The sequence below is a fragment of the Cydia amplana genome, chromosome 17 (genome assembly GCF_948474715.1).
Source record: "Cydia amplana chromosome 17, ilCydAmpl1.1, whole genome shotgun sequence".
In the NCBI taxonomy this organism is placed as follows: Eukaryota; Metazoa; Arthropoda; class Insecta; order Lepidoptera; family Tortricidae; genus Cydia; species Cydia amplana.
Genome location: NC_086085.1, coordinates 8711157 through 8727940, shown reverse-complemented (window position 1 = coordinate 8727940; position 16784 = coordinate 8711157). Strand labels below are relative to the sequence as shown.

The window sequence follows — 16784 nt, the reverse complement described above, 5'->3', positions numbered from 1 at the left end:
TAAAAAACGTCTTTAATACGTCAAAACGAGAGTGTCACTTGTGTCAGCTATCAGCCTGCTGATATGCAGGCTATGGCTTTTATTATATAAAATAAACAAAGTGTCGTAAAGTAAAAACTGGAATCATGACTATTAAATTACTTAGTTTGGGAAATATTTTAAGTAGGCCAATAAGCTTACTGTACAAACCAGCGCCTTTGTTTAATAATGCCGCTGCTAACCTCAAAAGGAATCTTGGCACTACATCAGTTGCTTGTGTAAGTTTCTTCAACAAATGTAAGTAAACCGGAGTTTTTTTTTCTAAAATGACTTTGTTTAGCAACTATCACGTCACGAGTTGTATTTTATGCCCACAGTACCCGCAGAGAAATTATGGAAATCAGTAACTTCAGTAAGTAACCCTGGTGCCAAAAAGGGTCGTGGTAAGGGCACGGGGCGTATCAGGATTCGTGATCTCAATCGCGGTCAGATGATTGGTGTGGGCAAGATCAACATGTTGTGGCCTGGTCTGTCTGCCCCTGTCATTCGCGGCAGAGAACTTTTGAAACAGCAACGCCTGCCAGATGACCCAGAAAGGTAAAGGAAAGGAAATCTTAACATTCCGAGAAAGAGGTCTCTTGTTTGTTTGACTATGTAGTTGTTACACATAGTTCTGCAACTATTAACTATTACATACATTTATGTAAAGCCATAAATTAATAATTAATGCCGTCAAGCCCCGTCTCCATATCGCGCGGCAAACCATTGAACATAGGTTGGACATGGAACAATAGGCAGCCGCGCAAGCCAATGTTCGATGGTTTGCCGCGCGATATGGAGACGGGGCTTGACAGCATTCATTATTAATTTATGATTTATAAAATATCATTTTTCAAATTTTAAACACTTGAATTGCCTATCAATTAAAATCTATACTAAATACATGGTTTAATAACAGTACTAAATGGTTTTTCACCGTTTTTCAAAATGTTATTCTACCACATTAAAAATTGCTTCATTTTCAGGATGGATAAACTCATTAAGCTTCGGGATTCTATGACTAAGTTCCGTCGCCTAAAGCTTAGCCCTATTGAGAGAGGTTGGTCCGGCACCCGTATGCCGGGCAGGAGCATTGGACCCCCAGACCCAATTGGTGAAGGTATGTTAAATGTTATCAATATACATCAAAGGATTGAAAGGGTATATTAAAATTGCTTTTGAAGCCTAACTCAATAATCTAATTGCATATCTAAGAATACTACTCTAGTAATAGTAGTGCAAAATCTAAAAATCTTTGTTAGTCTTTAACTTTTGTCTTGACACAGATATTTAAAATGAAATATTTCATACACATACAATACAGTTTCAATTTTTTTTAAAGCATTAATAAAATAAATTGATTCATAGTATCAGTTTAAAGCTGCAAATTTTTGTTTATGGTTTAATTTCGGGTACTAATATTATAATATTTATTCCAGATGAATTTGTCGGTTTTGACACCAAAGTGCTCCAGCTTCGTTCACTACTTATTATGAAAGGAAGTCTTGGCCGCACTAGGAACTACCAAGCAATGGTCTGTAAAACTTGATAATGTTAGGGTGCAATCAAACTGGGTCAATGACCATGTCTGTTGCTAAATGCAAAGTATGCATCCAGGCATGGAACAACCCAGTGTAACTGTGCCATAAGTCTAGTTTTTTTTTAACTGATTATATTGTTAAAAACTGTTTATAATTTAGGTGGTAACTGGCAACAAGCAAGGACTGGCTGGATTTGGTTTTGGAAGATCAAAAGAGGCATCTGCTGCCATGAGGAAGGCCAGGAATCGAGCTGGGCAGAAATTAATGCATTTTGAAATTTACAACGGACACACAAGTAAGGACATTGTAACATCACTTTTTGGTTTTTCTTTTAAGAACTGTACAAAATACTGTTTGATATTACTCGTACAACATTTGTTTTAGCTAGTATTTAAATGATAAATTCAATGGAGTGTTATTTTATGGCTAAAACTTTTATAATATTTTTTCAGTCTTCCACGATTTCTACACAGCATTTGGTAAGACAAAAATATTTGTACAGAAGAAAAATGAAGGCTACGGGCTTAGTTGCCACAGAGCCATTAAGGAAATATGTCAGGCTATCGGCATCAAGGACATCCGAGCAAAGGTTGAGGGCTCCAACAACTTACAGCACATTGTAAAGGCTTTCTTCATTGGGCTACTTCAACAGGTTGGTTTTGATCTTATTTATTAGCTAGCTAGTTTTTTAGCTTTGTCAGTAGATAATTTCGCGCTTTTTGACACCTCTACTGACAAAGTTGGCTTGCCAGACTCTGGTACTAAACAGGAAAAAAAATGAATTACCTTTCCAATATAGACAATGTTGCTGTCAAGAGTAAATAGTCTGAAGGGTGGAACCTCATATCTTCTTTTTAAAGCCAAATACAAGTATACAAAAAATAAGAACAGTAAATAATAACAATGTAACCAAAAATAAACTTTATTATTACGACTGCTAAGTTCAAAACCATATCAACGAGATACACTTCATTTTCAGAGGACACATCAACAGCTGGCAGAAGAAAAGAAACTTCACCTAGTGGAGTATCGCCAAGAAAATGAATACTACCCTAAAGTGATAGCAAGTCCTAGTGAAGTGAGGACCAAAGAGGAAATACGTAAAGACGAAACCTTAGACTTCATCCAGTATGTCATGAATGAAAAAGTTATATTGAGGAAAAAGAAATTCCCCCGGTTTTACGAGACCATGCCTCACTACCAAATATTCCTGAAGAAATATGAGAAGTTTAGGAACCATGAGAAGATCAGGAAAAACTTGAAGGTAGAATATGGGGAGGTAAAGAGTTTCCTCACTGACAAGTATCCGGAAGAAAAGACTGAGGAAGCAACTTAGATTAGTTTTAGGCTGTAATGTAATTTAGTGTTCAATAAATGTTTATAGTTCACAATGTTCTCTTATTTCACGATCGTCTTAGTTACAAGGTGGCATCTTTGTTGGCATAAGGCATAAGTATGATACATAGATAACAGTAACAAATGTTTAGGAATTCTGTTACCTAATTTTTTCATCTAAGGGTGGTATTCCACCTGTCCAATGTCATTGAATCTCACTCTCTTATCTAATCTAATACCTTCAAACGAGCAATTCTTGTTTATTTATATATATGACACCGTAAGATTGTGAACCCGTTAGTTTATAATCTAACGTAGGTTAGGTTAGATTATAATCTCCCTGCCGTCAGTTTATAATGTAACTAGCGAGATTATAATATGACGAGTTTTTACAATTTTACGGTGACATATATATTTCGGGGATCTCTGAAACGACTCTAACGATTTCGATGAAATTTACTATATAGGGGTTTTCGGGGGCGAAAAATCGATCTAGCTAGGTCTTATCTCTTGGAAAACGCGCATTTTTGAGTTTTTATGTTTTCCGAGTAAAGCTCGGTCTCCCAGATATTTAACCAAAACGTGAGACGCATACACATTGGGCAATAAAATTGGATGGGTGGAATATCCATATTTTACACACACACACTTGTCCGAATGGGTTACAGAATAAAGTTACCTGTCATTGCATTAGCTTACTTACTTAGCTGAATGACTTTGGCCTCCTAAGTGCTCCTAATGCCCCTAGGAAATAATTGTTTTTGTTGGTTAAATGAGGTTTGTGACTTTAACTGCCGATATGTTACTATAGTAGGCCTGTCAATTTTTTGAATAAAACATCGAATAAAGTGTCAATTTTATTTATTCTCTATAAAGACTGACTTTTGATGAATAATCTAACATAAAACTTTCAATCTGTTGCTTCAAGATAGAAACAAAACAAAATATTTCTATTGGAATAAAAACTTAGTTTACTGCTAGAGGATCACACGTATATAAATGTCATCACAAGAACTAATGAAATCTATCGGTCCATTATAAAATCTATAGAACTACATGTCAAGCAGATCACCCCAAGAGATGCCTACATAATTTGATGATGGTGAAATCTTATTTAAAGTAATACAATAACTATAGGTACGCTCGAAAATTGCTATGCCAGCTCGTTTAATGATAAAGAAGTAAGTAGTAGTGTTAAATATGGCCCGCTTAGCTGTCGCTACATCTGATGCTGACAATGGTTTCACATGAAAAACGCTTATATAGGTAAATTAGCCCAATTCTGAGCAAACATAAGTTTTGTTATTGGGTATGTGCCCCTTTATGGCACCCGACCGGAAAGTTCAATTTCTGCCACTATGTGCGCTGATGCTGATTTACTCAACACGCACATAGCCAATACTTTCAGTGCATCAATATATCTTTAGTTCTTCATATCTTAGGGCAGTCTGCTTCACAACTAAATTAAAATAAAATTACTAAATTGTGACAATATTGAAAGTTGCTATTAGCTCCATGTACTACAAATATTAGTCACAGTTAGATAGAAAAAAACCGTCAGTTTGCACTATACCATCCCGATAAACTTTTTACCCCGCTGCGCGACAGCAAAATACATTTTAAATAGTTACCTACCGTTTAAATTAAAGGGATGTTACAATACAAACTCTAAGTTATTTAAGGTGTATAATACATATCTAATATTTAAAAATGTTATATAATATTTTAATTATGTTTACTCCACTTAACATTAAGCCAGTCGCATTTGATTGAGTCAATTGCAATTTTCGACGTTTTATATCACATTTCTAAGATAGGTAGAATAATTTATAATTCCTATAGGTTTTTGTAAAATGCAAGCGCGTTAAATTTCTACTGCAATAGTGAACCTTATCTCTATGAGTATAAAGGTTAGAATCTTGACTCTTGATCTTTTTCCTTGGTTGATTTTGAACGTTGTATTTGAAAAAAACTAAAATTACTGGATGCCTAGCCAAGATGCCAATCGTTCACTCCGTAGCGAACGATACAGTAATTTCTCTCTATCGCTCTTCCATACTAGTGTGACGATGATGACGCTACGGAGCGTAAGCGATTGGCATCTTTGCTACGCACCGTGATGTAACGATACATCTTGATGTTGGACGCTACGCATATCGAATGTGCAAGTATATAAAATGCTTTATTTTCAAAGCATAATTAGTATATAAAATTAGGTATGAGCTTCAAATATGGTCCGATACGATAGAACGAGTTGAGTTTATACAAACTGATAAATGGGACACAATAAACCCCACATTCGACTTGTGTTCACTTTATTTTCTGTATCCGCCGGATCGAACCAATTTTAATTTTTACGCGCTTGTTATTTACAACAATATCATGTCATGGCACCAAACCCTGTCGTCATAAAGAAAATTATATTACCTATTAACCACACAATTTTCATTATTTGCCACATAATTTTCTTTACGACGGTTTAACTGCTGTTCCAACAATTTGAAAAATTATTTACATCAACAAATAAAAATAAAAACGGAAACATAAAGGCAACTAAATGCTCTAAATGCTACTAAAATTAAGCACCATATATTTGAAAAAGTTTAAATCTAAAAATTTGAAAACTAATGTATTAGCGAAATCCCTATCGATATAAACTATTATTTAAATGTGTCCTTGCACGAATACGCCGTTTTTAGACGCGCCAATGGTTGTTCCACATACTAAGCTACGAATTTTAAGTTGCTAGACTTTAGGCTGTGGTTTTACTGTCACGGAGCGGAGAAGGGATGAACAAGAAACGAGGGTTGATTCCTTCGAGCCTTCTTTTATTTTGCGGTTTCTCGTCTCTCGTCTCAGCAGAACCGCAGCCTTAGATAGAACGCCGAAAACACAAAAGCGGTTTTCATGCAAGACTTAAGTATAGGATAATATTTCGAATGTAATGTGAAATCTTATGAGAACGACAATAGTACAATGTATGGCTGTATTCTACACCAATCAGCGAGGCGATGCGCTAGCTGACAGACAACTACATGTCTTTTATGCTCTCTTTAATTGAAAACGTTATTACGTTGTAATAGTTGTATTTCCTTCGATCACAAATGAATGATAATGACTACAAAAATACATCGTATCAAAACTTTGTTTTTGGCGAACTTTTTACAATAATTAATAATAGTAGTACCTTGAAATGTTTAAAATTAATTTATCCACCCTTTTAAGAGTGCTTGAAAATAACATAATGAAGGGGCGAACGGTAGGAACGTTTAGAATTTTGAACACAAATGGATGTGATATTATGTTGATCGTAAATTAAAATTAGCAATTATTAACACGTTTCTGTACTGTATAATTGTTTACCAGTGTAAAGATTAGTTGAATTTTTTCTTCATTGAAGCTACTCATCGTGTGCGATATCCTGGTCCTGTGAAAGAATATACCATTGACCATTAATCTTCAAATAAATAAAGTAGAATTTGAGAGTTTTCGATGGCATATGGCGTCTTGTATTTCATGGAGGTGGTTCCACCGCACGCGGTGCCCGTCTACGAACTACTCGGCGCGTGCGTCCAGTCCGCGGCTAGGGTTACCAGACGTACCAAGCATACATAGATATCGCTTACGGCTAGACCCCCCCCACCATAGAAAAAAATACATAGATTGCTCACTCCATACATCAGTTTTAGTACCAAAAAGACTATTAGCATCTAGCATCGAGTAGCGGAACTATTAGTACTGCTACTTGACAATAGATGTAGCACCGACCGGAAAGTCTTATCTCAATAGCATCGAGTAGCGGAACTATCAGTAAGACTGAGTCTTAAGCTGGCCACACACACTAGGTTTTGCGTGTCGGTTTTGCTTGTGCAAGCAAAACCAACAGGCACGACCGAGTTCCATAGGGCACACACACGTAACGACAAACCTGCACAACTCTCAAATCAAACCATCATGGCACCGGTAGCGGTCGTTGACGTCGATGCAATAGCGCTATTAGGTTTATATTTCGTCAGCCATACACGCATACAAACCATGAATCCACTCCACACTTAAAAAATAATAAAACTGGCCAAGTGCGAGTGGGACTCGCGCACGAAGGGTACCGTACCATTATCTATAAAAACGGAAAAAAAATCATGGGAGCCCCACTCCGACTCGCACTTGGCCGGTTTTTTAGTATTTGTTGTACTAGAGGCAACAGAAATAGATCATCTGTGAACATTTCAACAGTCTAACTAGCATAGTTCATGAGATACAGCCTAGTGACAGACGGAAAGACGGACAGTGGAGTCTTAGTAATAGGGTCCTGTTTTACCCTTTGGTTACGGAACCCTAAAAATCTACTAAAAATCCTCTACAATTGCATTTCGTTTGCGAGACGACATTGTTGCACAGTGACTTGCGACCTATCCCCTCGGCAATCACTGGATAACTGAAGCCTATCAAGCCTGCCAGCCACACACGTTCAGTTATGCCTGCGCAAGCGAAGTGCGCAAGCACAACCGACAGGCAAAAAATATAAATTTTGATATTTTCAATTTTGCTTGCGCAGGCAAGGAGTTTGCTTGCGCAGGCAAGGAGTCATGTCATACACACGTTCAGTTATGCCTGCACAAGTAAACTGTGCACAAGTAAACTGTGCAGGCATAACCATCGGTTATAACCTAGTGTGTGTGGCCGGCTTTATAAGACTTTCCGGTCGGTGCTATATCTATTGTCAAGTAGCAGTACTGATAGTTCCGCTACTCGATGCTTGATGTAGACACTGAAATTAATAGTCTAACTGATGTATGGAGTGAGCACTCTTGTCTTACTATATTTCTCTATAATGGAGAAACTAAAAAAAAGTTATTATAACTGTTCAGTGGACGGTTGTTTAAATTCAACATTAAACAGTGAATTGTCGTTTTTTAAGCTACCAGTGGTTTCAGAAAGGTAAGTAGGTATCTGCTTGTATTTCGATGGTTCGTTTTAACGTTAAACAGAAAAGTTATGTAGGTACCCAGGTACCCACCTAAGCACCCCGCCCCGGCCACTACTAGATACGAGTACCACTACCACGATAGTTTTTTGTGCATAAATCATAGTTGACAACCCTAGAGCGACCGCCGAGCGTAGGTATGAAAAGTGAAGTACATACATGTGATTGACTTCTGTACTGTATCTGTTCTGTGCCGTGGGTCAGTGCGCGCGCCACTTGTCGGCGCTGTCGCGGTGCTGGTGCGGCGCGAGCGAGGCGCGCACGCCGCCCAGCACGTCGGCCGCGCCGCCCGCCGCCAGCGCCAGCGGCGCCACGGCCGCGCCCGGCAGGTGCCGCAGCACGCCCACCCCGCTCTCGCAGCGCGCGGCCAGTGCCATGGTTGCTGCCGTTTCGGCGAAGCCCTGCATGTGAAAAATAGTATTTTATCTACACACATGTCATTATTGCTCTATAATGCGTTCAGAAACCGTAGGAAATGACCAGCTTTATTACAACCAATTTTACTATGAGAACTTTCTTATCTGTGTTAGTAGGAAAATTTGTACTGTAAAGTTATAAGTAGTTATAACGTTACAAATTTTTAGTATCGTTATGAGTTTAAATTTGGAACAACAGTCAAAACTCAAGTGGGTCTCTATTCTAGTATCCATAGATATTAAAACAGTTATCGATACGAAACGTCAATTTATTATGTTTTTTTAATATAAACCGCACGATATTTGATCTCGAGTGACATGAGAATAGGGACTTCATTCTTTTGTCTAGGAATTAAAAAAACTACGGATGTGTGACATGCGTGAAAAAAGTTTTCATTCGCCGCCATTTGACGTACAGTTTATCTTTTAGTTAGTTTTAAGTATGTGTTTAGATAAAGTAGTGTATGTAACTGTACATAATTAGGCATTAAAACACTCGTGTGATCCTTTTAAGAAACTCACTAACGTTCGTTTCTTAAACCCACACTCGTATTTTAATGCCTCTCATTATGTAGCAGTCACATAAACTACTATTATACATTTTCAGTCGAGTACCGTGTTTAGGCAACGAAGCTTGCTGGGTTGCCTAAGGAAGGTACGAGATTGAAAAGCTTGATTATATCACTATTGTATACAATACTTTTTCTACGAGTCAACAAAAAAAAAAACTTAAAACTAGTAGAAGAATCATATATGTAGGTAAAAAAACCAAAAGTATACAGCGTAAGTATGCGCGAGCAGCCGCGATACCTTCGACCCGGCCCCCGCGCCCCCGGTTGGTCAACGACACCTTCTCGTAACTCATGAGGCCCTGGTACTTGCTCCGCGCTTTCGATTTCAATTTCATTATAGTTGACTAAACTGTATCGAAATGAATATTATAGTTGCCTAAACTGTATCGAAATGAATATTATAGTTGAGTTGGGGTCCCATAGTGAGAAAAGTATGCAATTTCACTTTGGTATACGAAGTCTTAATTCAAGCATTGCAGTCGACGAGTAGAAAAAATAACGTTAGTTTTTGCGAGGTGTTCGCTTAGGTAAAATGAATGCTATTTGTTTCCCGAAAATGTAGCGTACCAACTTAATTGTTTTTGCAAAGAATGGTACATATAACGCCGGCATAACATGTATGTATAGGTACATCTCATACCGGTGTCGGCATGTCGACCGCCGCTTCATTGACACCTGTAACATCATCAGCAGTGTAACAGAGATCCTACCTCCTTGACGGTGTGGTATGCGGTGGCGACGCCCTGGCGGATGTCCTGCGGCAGACGCGCGGGGTCGCGGCGGCGGCGGCGGCGTCGCTCGCGGCGCTCGTACGCCGGCGCGAGTTGTAACGTCGGCGCGGGCGTTAGCATGTCGAACGCCGTTTCATTGACACCTGTAACATCATCAGCAGTGTAACAGAGACCCTACCTCCTTGACGGTGTGGTATGCGGTGGCGACGCCCTGGCGGATGTCCTGCGGCAGACGCGCGGGGTCGCGGCGGCGGCGGCGGCGTCGCTCGCGGCGCTCGTACGCCGGCGCGAGTTGTAACGTCGGCGCGGGCGTTAGCATGTCGAACGCCGTTTCATTGACACCTGTAACATCATCAGCAGTGTAACAGAGACCCTACCTCCTTGACGGTGTGGTATGCGGTGGCGACGCCCTGGCGGATGTCCTGCGGCAGACGCGCGGGGTCGCGGCGGCGGCGGCGGCGTCGCTCGCGGCGCTCGTACGCCGGCGCGAGTTGTAACGTCGGCGCGGGCGTTAGCATGTCGAACGCCGTTTCATTGACACCTGTAACATCATCAGCAGTGTAACAGAGACCCTACCTCCTTGACGGTGTGGTATGCGGTGGCGACGCCCTGGCGGATGTCCTGCGGCAGACGCGCGGGGTCGCGGCGGCGGCGGCGGCGTCGCTCGCGGCGCTCGTACGCCGGCGCGAGTTGTAACGTCGGCGCGGGCGTTAGCATGTCGAACGCCGTTTCATTGACACCTGTAACATCATCAGCAGTGTAACAGAGACCCTACCTCCTTGACGGTGTGGTATGCGGTGGCGACGCCCTGGCGGATGTCCTGCGGCAGACGCGCGGGGTCGCGGCGGCGGCGGCGGCGTCGCTCGCGGCGCTCGTACGCCGGCGCGAGTTGTAACGTCGGCGCGGGCGTTAGCATGTCGAACGCCGTTTCTGCCGTCGCCTGCCACAACAACCAAAAAAAATTTATGAAGCTAAATTATGTTTAGAAATTAAATAGCTTACATCTTTAATGGATCATAAATAGTAGTTTTAAGAAAGATTGTCAGTTCGAAACTGGAAAAAAATGAAAAAAAAAAACTGGACTAATTCCGTTAATGAAATTATGTTGCTAAAAGCAAACTCCACGGATACAATCGAAAGATCGATATAGATATGTAGGAGTTACTGCTATAGTTATTCAAACGCGGTAATTTAGCAGATAACGTGTACTTAGTGTTGTGAATAACGCTCACTTTGAGGCTTAAAGACTCGAACCCTTAAGACTCTCGAGGCTTAACGCCTCAAAAGCGGCAAATACGATTTCTTACATCCACACGCATAATTAAATAAATACAATTCTCAAATATGTAACGTTATCTATGAAAAGGGACCTTATTGTCGATGGCACTTACGCCATTATTAACGATGCTCCGATATAAATACAATGCCGCGCGACGCTGGGCGGCGTAAGCGCCATCGACAATGAGGTCCCTTTTCATCATAGATAATGTAGTCCCCATATAGTCGAGTCTTGAGGGCTCGAGTCTTTAAGTCTAAAAATAAACGTTATTCACAACACTGGGTGTGCTCCAACTGTCTGGATACGTTATGGGGCATGAATATTGTGAGACCTGTATGAGCTGCAGCAGGCGCGTGGTGATGTCGAGCGCGGCGACGGCGGTGCGCGCGGTGAAGGAGGCGGCGCCGCGCCGCAGCCCGTGCACCAGCCGCCCGTCGCGCCGCCACTGCTCCACGGGCAGCCACACCAGGTCGCGTATTCCCGTTACTGTGGACAAAAATACTTAGTGTAAAGCTTTGGATTCCTCCGAAAACGGTGCCGTCATATGACGGCCGTCATATAGCGGCAGCAAAAGACGGCCGTCTTTACGGTGGCGACATGTGGAAAGTACCACGGCGTCATAACACACCGTCATCCACCAAGGTCAAACCGGCAAATTTGAAAAATGTAGGCGCGATGGGATAACATCCCATAGAAAATTTGAATTTCGCGCCTTTTCCTACTGACAAGATTTGCTTGATCATCTATAATTTACTTGGAGGATGAAATATCATCAGAAGAGGAAAATAATCGTAGTACGGAATCATTTATTCAAATCTCGTGTCATTTATTCAAAATGGCGTCACGCTATCTAATAAAACGTTCACGAAACTATCGACACCGTCATGACGGCCGTCATCTTACGTTACGTTGACACTCAACATAACGTAACGCCGTCTAGGAAACCGCGCCATCTTGTTTACATAGACAACGTTCTAGTGACGTCATTCAACGCTATATAGCGGCCGTCATATTACGGCATCGTTTTCGGAGGAATCCAAAGCTTAAGGCCTGAGTGGACGCTCGAAGCGGAGCGTTCGGCGGGGCGTGCAGCGTGGCGTCGGGGTCAGGAGTAATTTGACCACCATGCACTAAGGCCGCTCCTATACGTTTGCATTTGTTTAACATGCACGCCGCACGCCCCGCCCCGCTGCACGCCCAGCTCGAGCGTCCACTCAGGCCTTACACTTAATGATAACTGGCTCTGTGAATCGCGCGTGGGTAACACTAGTGTTGAGTTACCGCACTATGGCTAGCGAAACTATCAGGTTAATGTATCTCGCGACATCGTAGAACTCATCCGAGCTAATTTATAACTTGTGATACAAGCAAAAGTCGAATAAAAGTTGGAAGTTTAGCTTGTGAGGAAAAAAAATGTTCAGAGTAGAATTTAGTGAGGTTTTTAACATCAAAGATACATTCTTCTTAGAGCCACTTGCACCATTCCACTAACTTGAGGTTAACCAGTTAAACCTGGAGTTACCATGGTTACCAGTACAATTTGATACTGGGTTAATGGTTTAACCGGTTAACCCCGGGTTAGTCGAATGGTGCAAGTGGCCCTTATAGAGGTTTTTTAACTGCTCTCGTTGCAGGATTGTTATATTTGCACGAGCAATACTGACCCTCATGAACGTGGCAATTTTTTATTCATAAATTAAAATGTATTTTTTACTCTCAACTGTAGTTTTCAGGGATGTTGGAACTTACTTAACTGCAGCAGCGAGTGCATGGGCCCGATGCCGCCGAGCAGGCCGGGGAGCTGGTGCCGCTTGATGTCCGACAACCACTCGTGCAAGGCCCATTGTACCAGCTTCTCGAGGCCAAGTAGCCCAAGTCTGAAACAAAAAACCGGCCAAGTGCGAGTCGGACTCCCGCACGTAGGGTTCCGCACCATCAACAAAAAATAGAGCAAAAAAATCGTGTTTGTTGTATGGGAGCCCCCCTTAAATATTTATTTTATTTTATTTTTAGTATTTGTTGTTATAGCGGCAACAGAGATACATCATTTGTGAAAATTTCAACTGTCTAGCTATCGCGGTTCATGAGATACAGCCTGGTGACGGACGGACGGACGGACGGACGGACGGACGGACGGACGGACGGACGGACGGACAGCGAAGTCTTAGTAATAGGGTCCCGTTTTTTACCCTTTGGGTACGGAACCCTAAAAATAACAATATATTTCAAAATCTGTTTACTAGATGGCACCATCATTAGAGACGCATGTATGTAAGGGCCAGTTGCACCAACCACAATTAGCGGACTGATCAACATCATTAAATTGTACACAACACATTAAAAGTCATAAGTCAAATCTAAGTTATAAGCGCGTATTTAAGGCCGTGCATCGAAAAATAACAGGATCTTAGAAAGGTGGCAGTGGCTAGCCCCGGAAACAAACAGTAGTGATTTTCGGATATATGTTTCTTGACTATATGATAAGACATTTCGTAGTAGTCGAAACACGAATGCTTAAAATTTTCTCGATAGAAAATAAATCCAAACTTACGTGTTCATTTTTCGGTTTTAGCTTCGTGCAACTAGAAAACACATCCATATCCAGCACAATCCACCTTACAGCAAAGGTTTTCATCTCGTCTTAACTTTCAAAGAACTAAATATTAAATTATTATCCTTTACCGATGGATTTATTATCGATTTTTGATTTTATGAATTCAACAGCAAACGCCCATTTTACGCAGTTCGGTTTCTCTTTCTGTCATGCGTCAAAGTCATAAATGCATCCTTTATGCCAGTAATGTTAGATGGCCGTCGTGCCTCAAAGAGGTAAGACCTATGTCACTTCGCGCAGCGCTCCGAATTACGTAAAATTTTAATATCCAATAAACGTTGAGTCGTAACTCCATTGAGTAGTAACGGAATCGGAGGTAAACCTATGATGGTGCCTTCTTACAGGCCTATACGTTACGCATGTGTGCGTGTTTGCTTAGCTACGTCATGCTACGTCGAAATCTATACTCTTTGTCAGTTACAACGGGTTAGGAAATTTCGACAGATATTGAAATGTATCGGTAGCTGTTTGGTATTTAGCCATCAGAATCTAACCGTAACTTTTTGCTTTATTTTTGTTTGAAAATAAAATATCTATAAGAATATATTTTTTGCTTTTTTTCTATTGTAATGATAAAAATAAATCTAAATCATTAATCTTAATCATTTCATGCTCAAATAATTTAAAATAATTTAATAAATATTAAAAACTAATTGATATTATTCGTTTTAATTATTATATTATTAAGTTTGTTTGAATAAAATATTTTATTTCAATAATACGAAAAGTTATTATATTTAAGTACCACTAAAAAAGGACTCTACTTACAAAAACTCACTTGCACGGGCCGGGGTTCGAACCCGTGACCTCCGGTTTGAAAGTCGCACGCCACTACAATTTCACATAAGTAATTTACAATGACATGATACCGTGGAAAAAGTGAATATTACAATGTACTATGTTACTATCATTTTATAGTTTATTTTGGCTTGACAAGGAGGAATGAGAAAAACGTGCAGAGCGAGAGGATTAAATCTCTCTGTCCCTTTCTTAAAGTAGCCAATCCTAATTATGACATCTGTTTTGATATTAATTCTTTGAACATAATTTGTCGATGTTCTTTTTAGGGTTCCGTAGCCAAATGGCAAAAAACGGAACCCTTATAGATTCGTCATGTCTGTCTGTCTGTCTGTCCGTCTGTCTGTCCGTCCGTATGTCACAGCCACTTTTCTCCGAAACTATAAGAACTATACTGTTGAAACTTGGTAAGTAGATGTATTCTGTAAACCGCATTAAGATTTTCACACAAAAATAGAAAAAAAAACAATAAATTTTTGGGGTTCCCCATACTTCGAACTGAAACTCAAAAATTTTTTTTTCATCAAACCCATACGTGTGGGGTATCTATGGATAGGTCTTCAAAAATGATATTGAGGTTTCTAATATCATTTTTTTCTAAACTGAATAGTTTGCGCGAGAGACACTTCCAAAGTGGTAAAATGTGTGTCCCCCCCCCTGTAACTTCTAAAATAAGAGAATGATAAAACTAAAAAAAATATATGATGTACATTACCATGTAAACTTCCACCGAAAATTGGTTTGAACGAGATCTAGTAAGTAGTTTTTTTTTAATACGTCATAAATCGCCTAAATACGGAACCCTTCATGGGCGAGTCCGACTCGCACTTGGCCGCTTTTTTTTTTATATCATCGAGAAAGATTTTTATTAAAAAAATGTGTTGAATTTATATGTTTTATTTATGTTTTTTTGGCATAAATTTCATTACTTTTGACAAATTTTGATTGTGATGACAAACGATTTGATGTGATGTGTGAAACGAACCATGTGATCAACGATTTATCTAATAAAACTTCATTTAGTCGAAAAAAATAGTTGTCTACTACCGGTTGGAAAAAAATTATGGGCCCTGGAGGGAAAGTGCCTTAAAACCTTAAGTTTGCTCATTTTACTTAAATGAAACATTATTGTTTTTTAAAGAAACAACTGCATTCAAAGATTTTTGAAGTGAAAACTTCTTTAGCGGCGCTAGGCACTTTATGAGGTGGGGAAAAAATGATAAACTCGAGACAGCGTAAGGCGATCATGTGACCGTAAGGTTTAGATGGCATTTAAATCAATAAAGAAAAACTCAATGACATTACATGAAAAAGGTTATAATCTTTTACGGGCTGAAATAGGAGGATCTCACTGTATTATAACTTTATATCACTCAAATATAATTCAATAAAGCTACATCTTGATGAAATCGCTAATAAAAGTGAACTCTAGTACTGGTGAATAAAACTCAAAATATCATGACCAAATATATTTAGACGCGAGGTCTGCAAGGTAACTTTACAATTTCTATTCGAATTTTAAACAATTAACGTTATAAATTTGAATTTCGAATTTTAAACAAGCTCACTGACCAGCAATTTCGGAACCAAAAGTTTTCAATAGAAAGGAGGATGGGTCAATTATACATAGTGCTGCAGACATTTTGGACTAGTCATTGAGTTTTCACTTCTGTCGGCACTCCCGGAATGCAACACGTTGTTTTTTTTTAAATTCGCTTAGTCGCGCCCGGGAATCGAACCTACTTTTTCCACACTGTATAAAAGAACACAAATGCTTTTCTTCTGGTAACTTAAATGTTCTATCTATCTTGGTGATATGTCAATGCAATCAAATAATCTGAAAAAATAATAATAACCCAATTTATGAATTCCGTTCCTTCAGAAAAATGCGAAATGTACGTACAATTTTTAGGGATATCGTACTTTTCCCAGAGACAAATTTAGTTGGCTAAGACACATTTTCACTGATTTGGGGTCTGTACTAAAAATCTAACATAATATGATAAGGACTTAATCGTTTTAAGCTCAAGAGTGAGTTTTCCAAAAGCTTTTTCTAAAAATTATGTCTTTATTAACGTTAGGAGTGCACTGCAGCATGTCAAATGTATGCCAAAATGTCAAGGGAGAGAACAATAAATTAAGTTTAAATTCCACTTCCACTCATCAGCAAAGTGATATAAGTATATCAGCAGTTTAAAGTTATTTTAGATTACAAAATTAGCGCATCAAAAAAATCAAAGTGCATAGAAAAAAAGTCTCCTGAGTCATAATAAAATTGATGTCTCTTGGGTCACCAGAAAAGTCACCAGGGAGAACGATGACCCAAATCACATTTAAAAGAAAATGTAAATTTTGTGTACTACCTACGAACATTTTTCAAAAAACTATGTTTTTATAACATATTAGACCCAGGATAGATCTAATACCTCTTTTCGTACCCCGGATAAAATGGTCGGCGACTAAAAAAGTAACTGAAACGTTACGTTATTAGGTTCA

The 16784-nt window shown here is 39.7% G+C and overlaps 2 protein-coding genes across 2 annotated transcripts in view; one reads left to right on the top strand and one right to left on the bottom strand.

Annotated features, from left to right (window-relative positions):
• The first annotated feature begins 35 nt into the window (after positions 1-35).
• On the top strand, positions 36-2945 carry LOC134655712 (small ribosomal subunit protein uS5m). Its single transcript, XM_063511173.1, has 7 exons — positions 36-276; positions 357-576; positions 1005-1138; positions 1458-1552; positions 1719-1854; positions 2012-2211; positions 2539-2945. The coding sequence occupies exons 1-7, from the start codon at positions 126-128 to the stop codon at positions 2893-2895; spliced, it is 1293 nt and encodes a 430-aa protein (XP_063367243.1). The 5' UTR covers positions 36-125; the 3' UTR covers positions 2896-2945.
• Positions 2946-8072: 5127 nt separating this feature from the next.
• Positions 8073-16784, bottom strand: part of LOC134655988 (autophagy-related protein 2 homolog A) — a 43101-nt gene continuing 34389 nt past the window's right edge. The window contains exons 34-37 of the mRNA XM_063511503.1: positions 12626-12753; positions 11208-11362; positions 10373-10537; positions 8073-8279 (exon numbers count right to left, since the gene is read on the bottom strand). Coding sequence (XP_063367573.1) covers positions 8079-8279; positions 10373-10537; positions 11208-11362; positions 12626-12753 — 649 coding nt within the window. The 3' untranslated portion in view covers positions 8073-8078. The remainder of the gene's footprint in view (positions 8280-10372; positions 10538-11207; positions 11363-12625; positions 12754-16784) is intronic.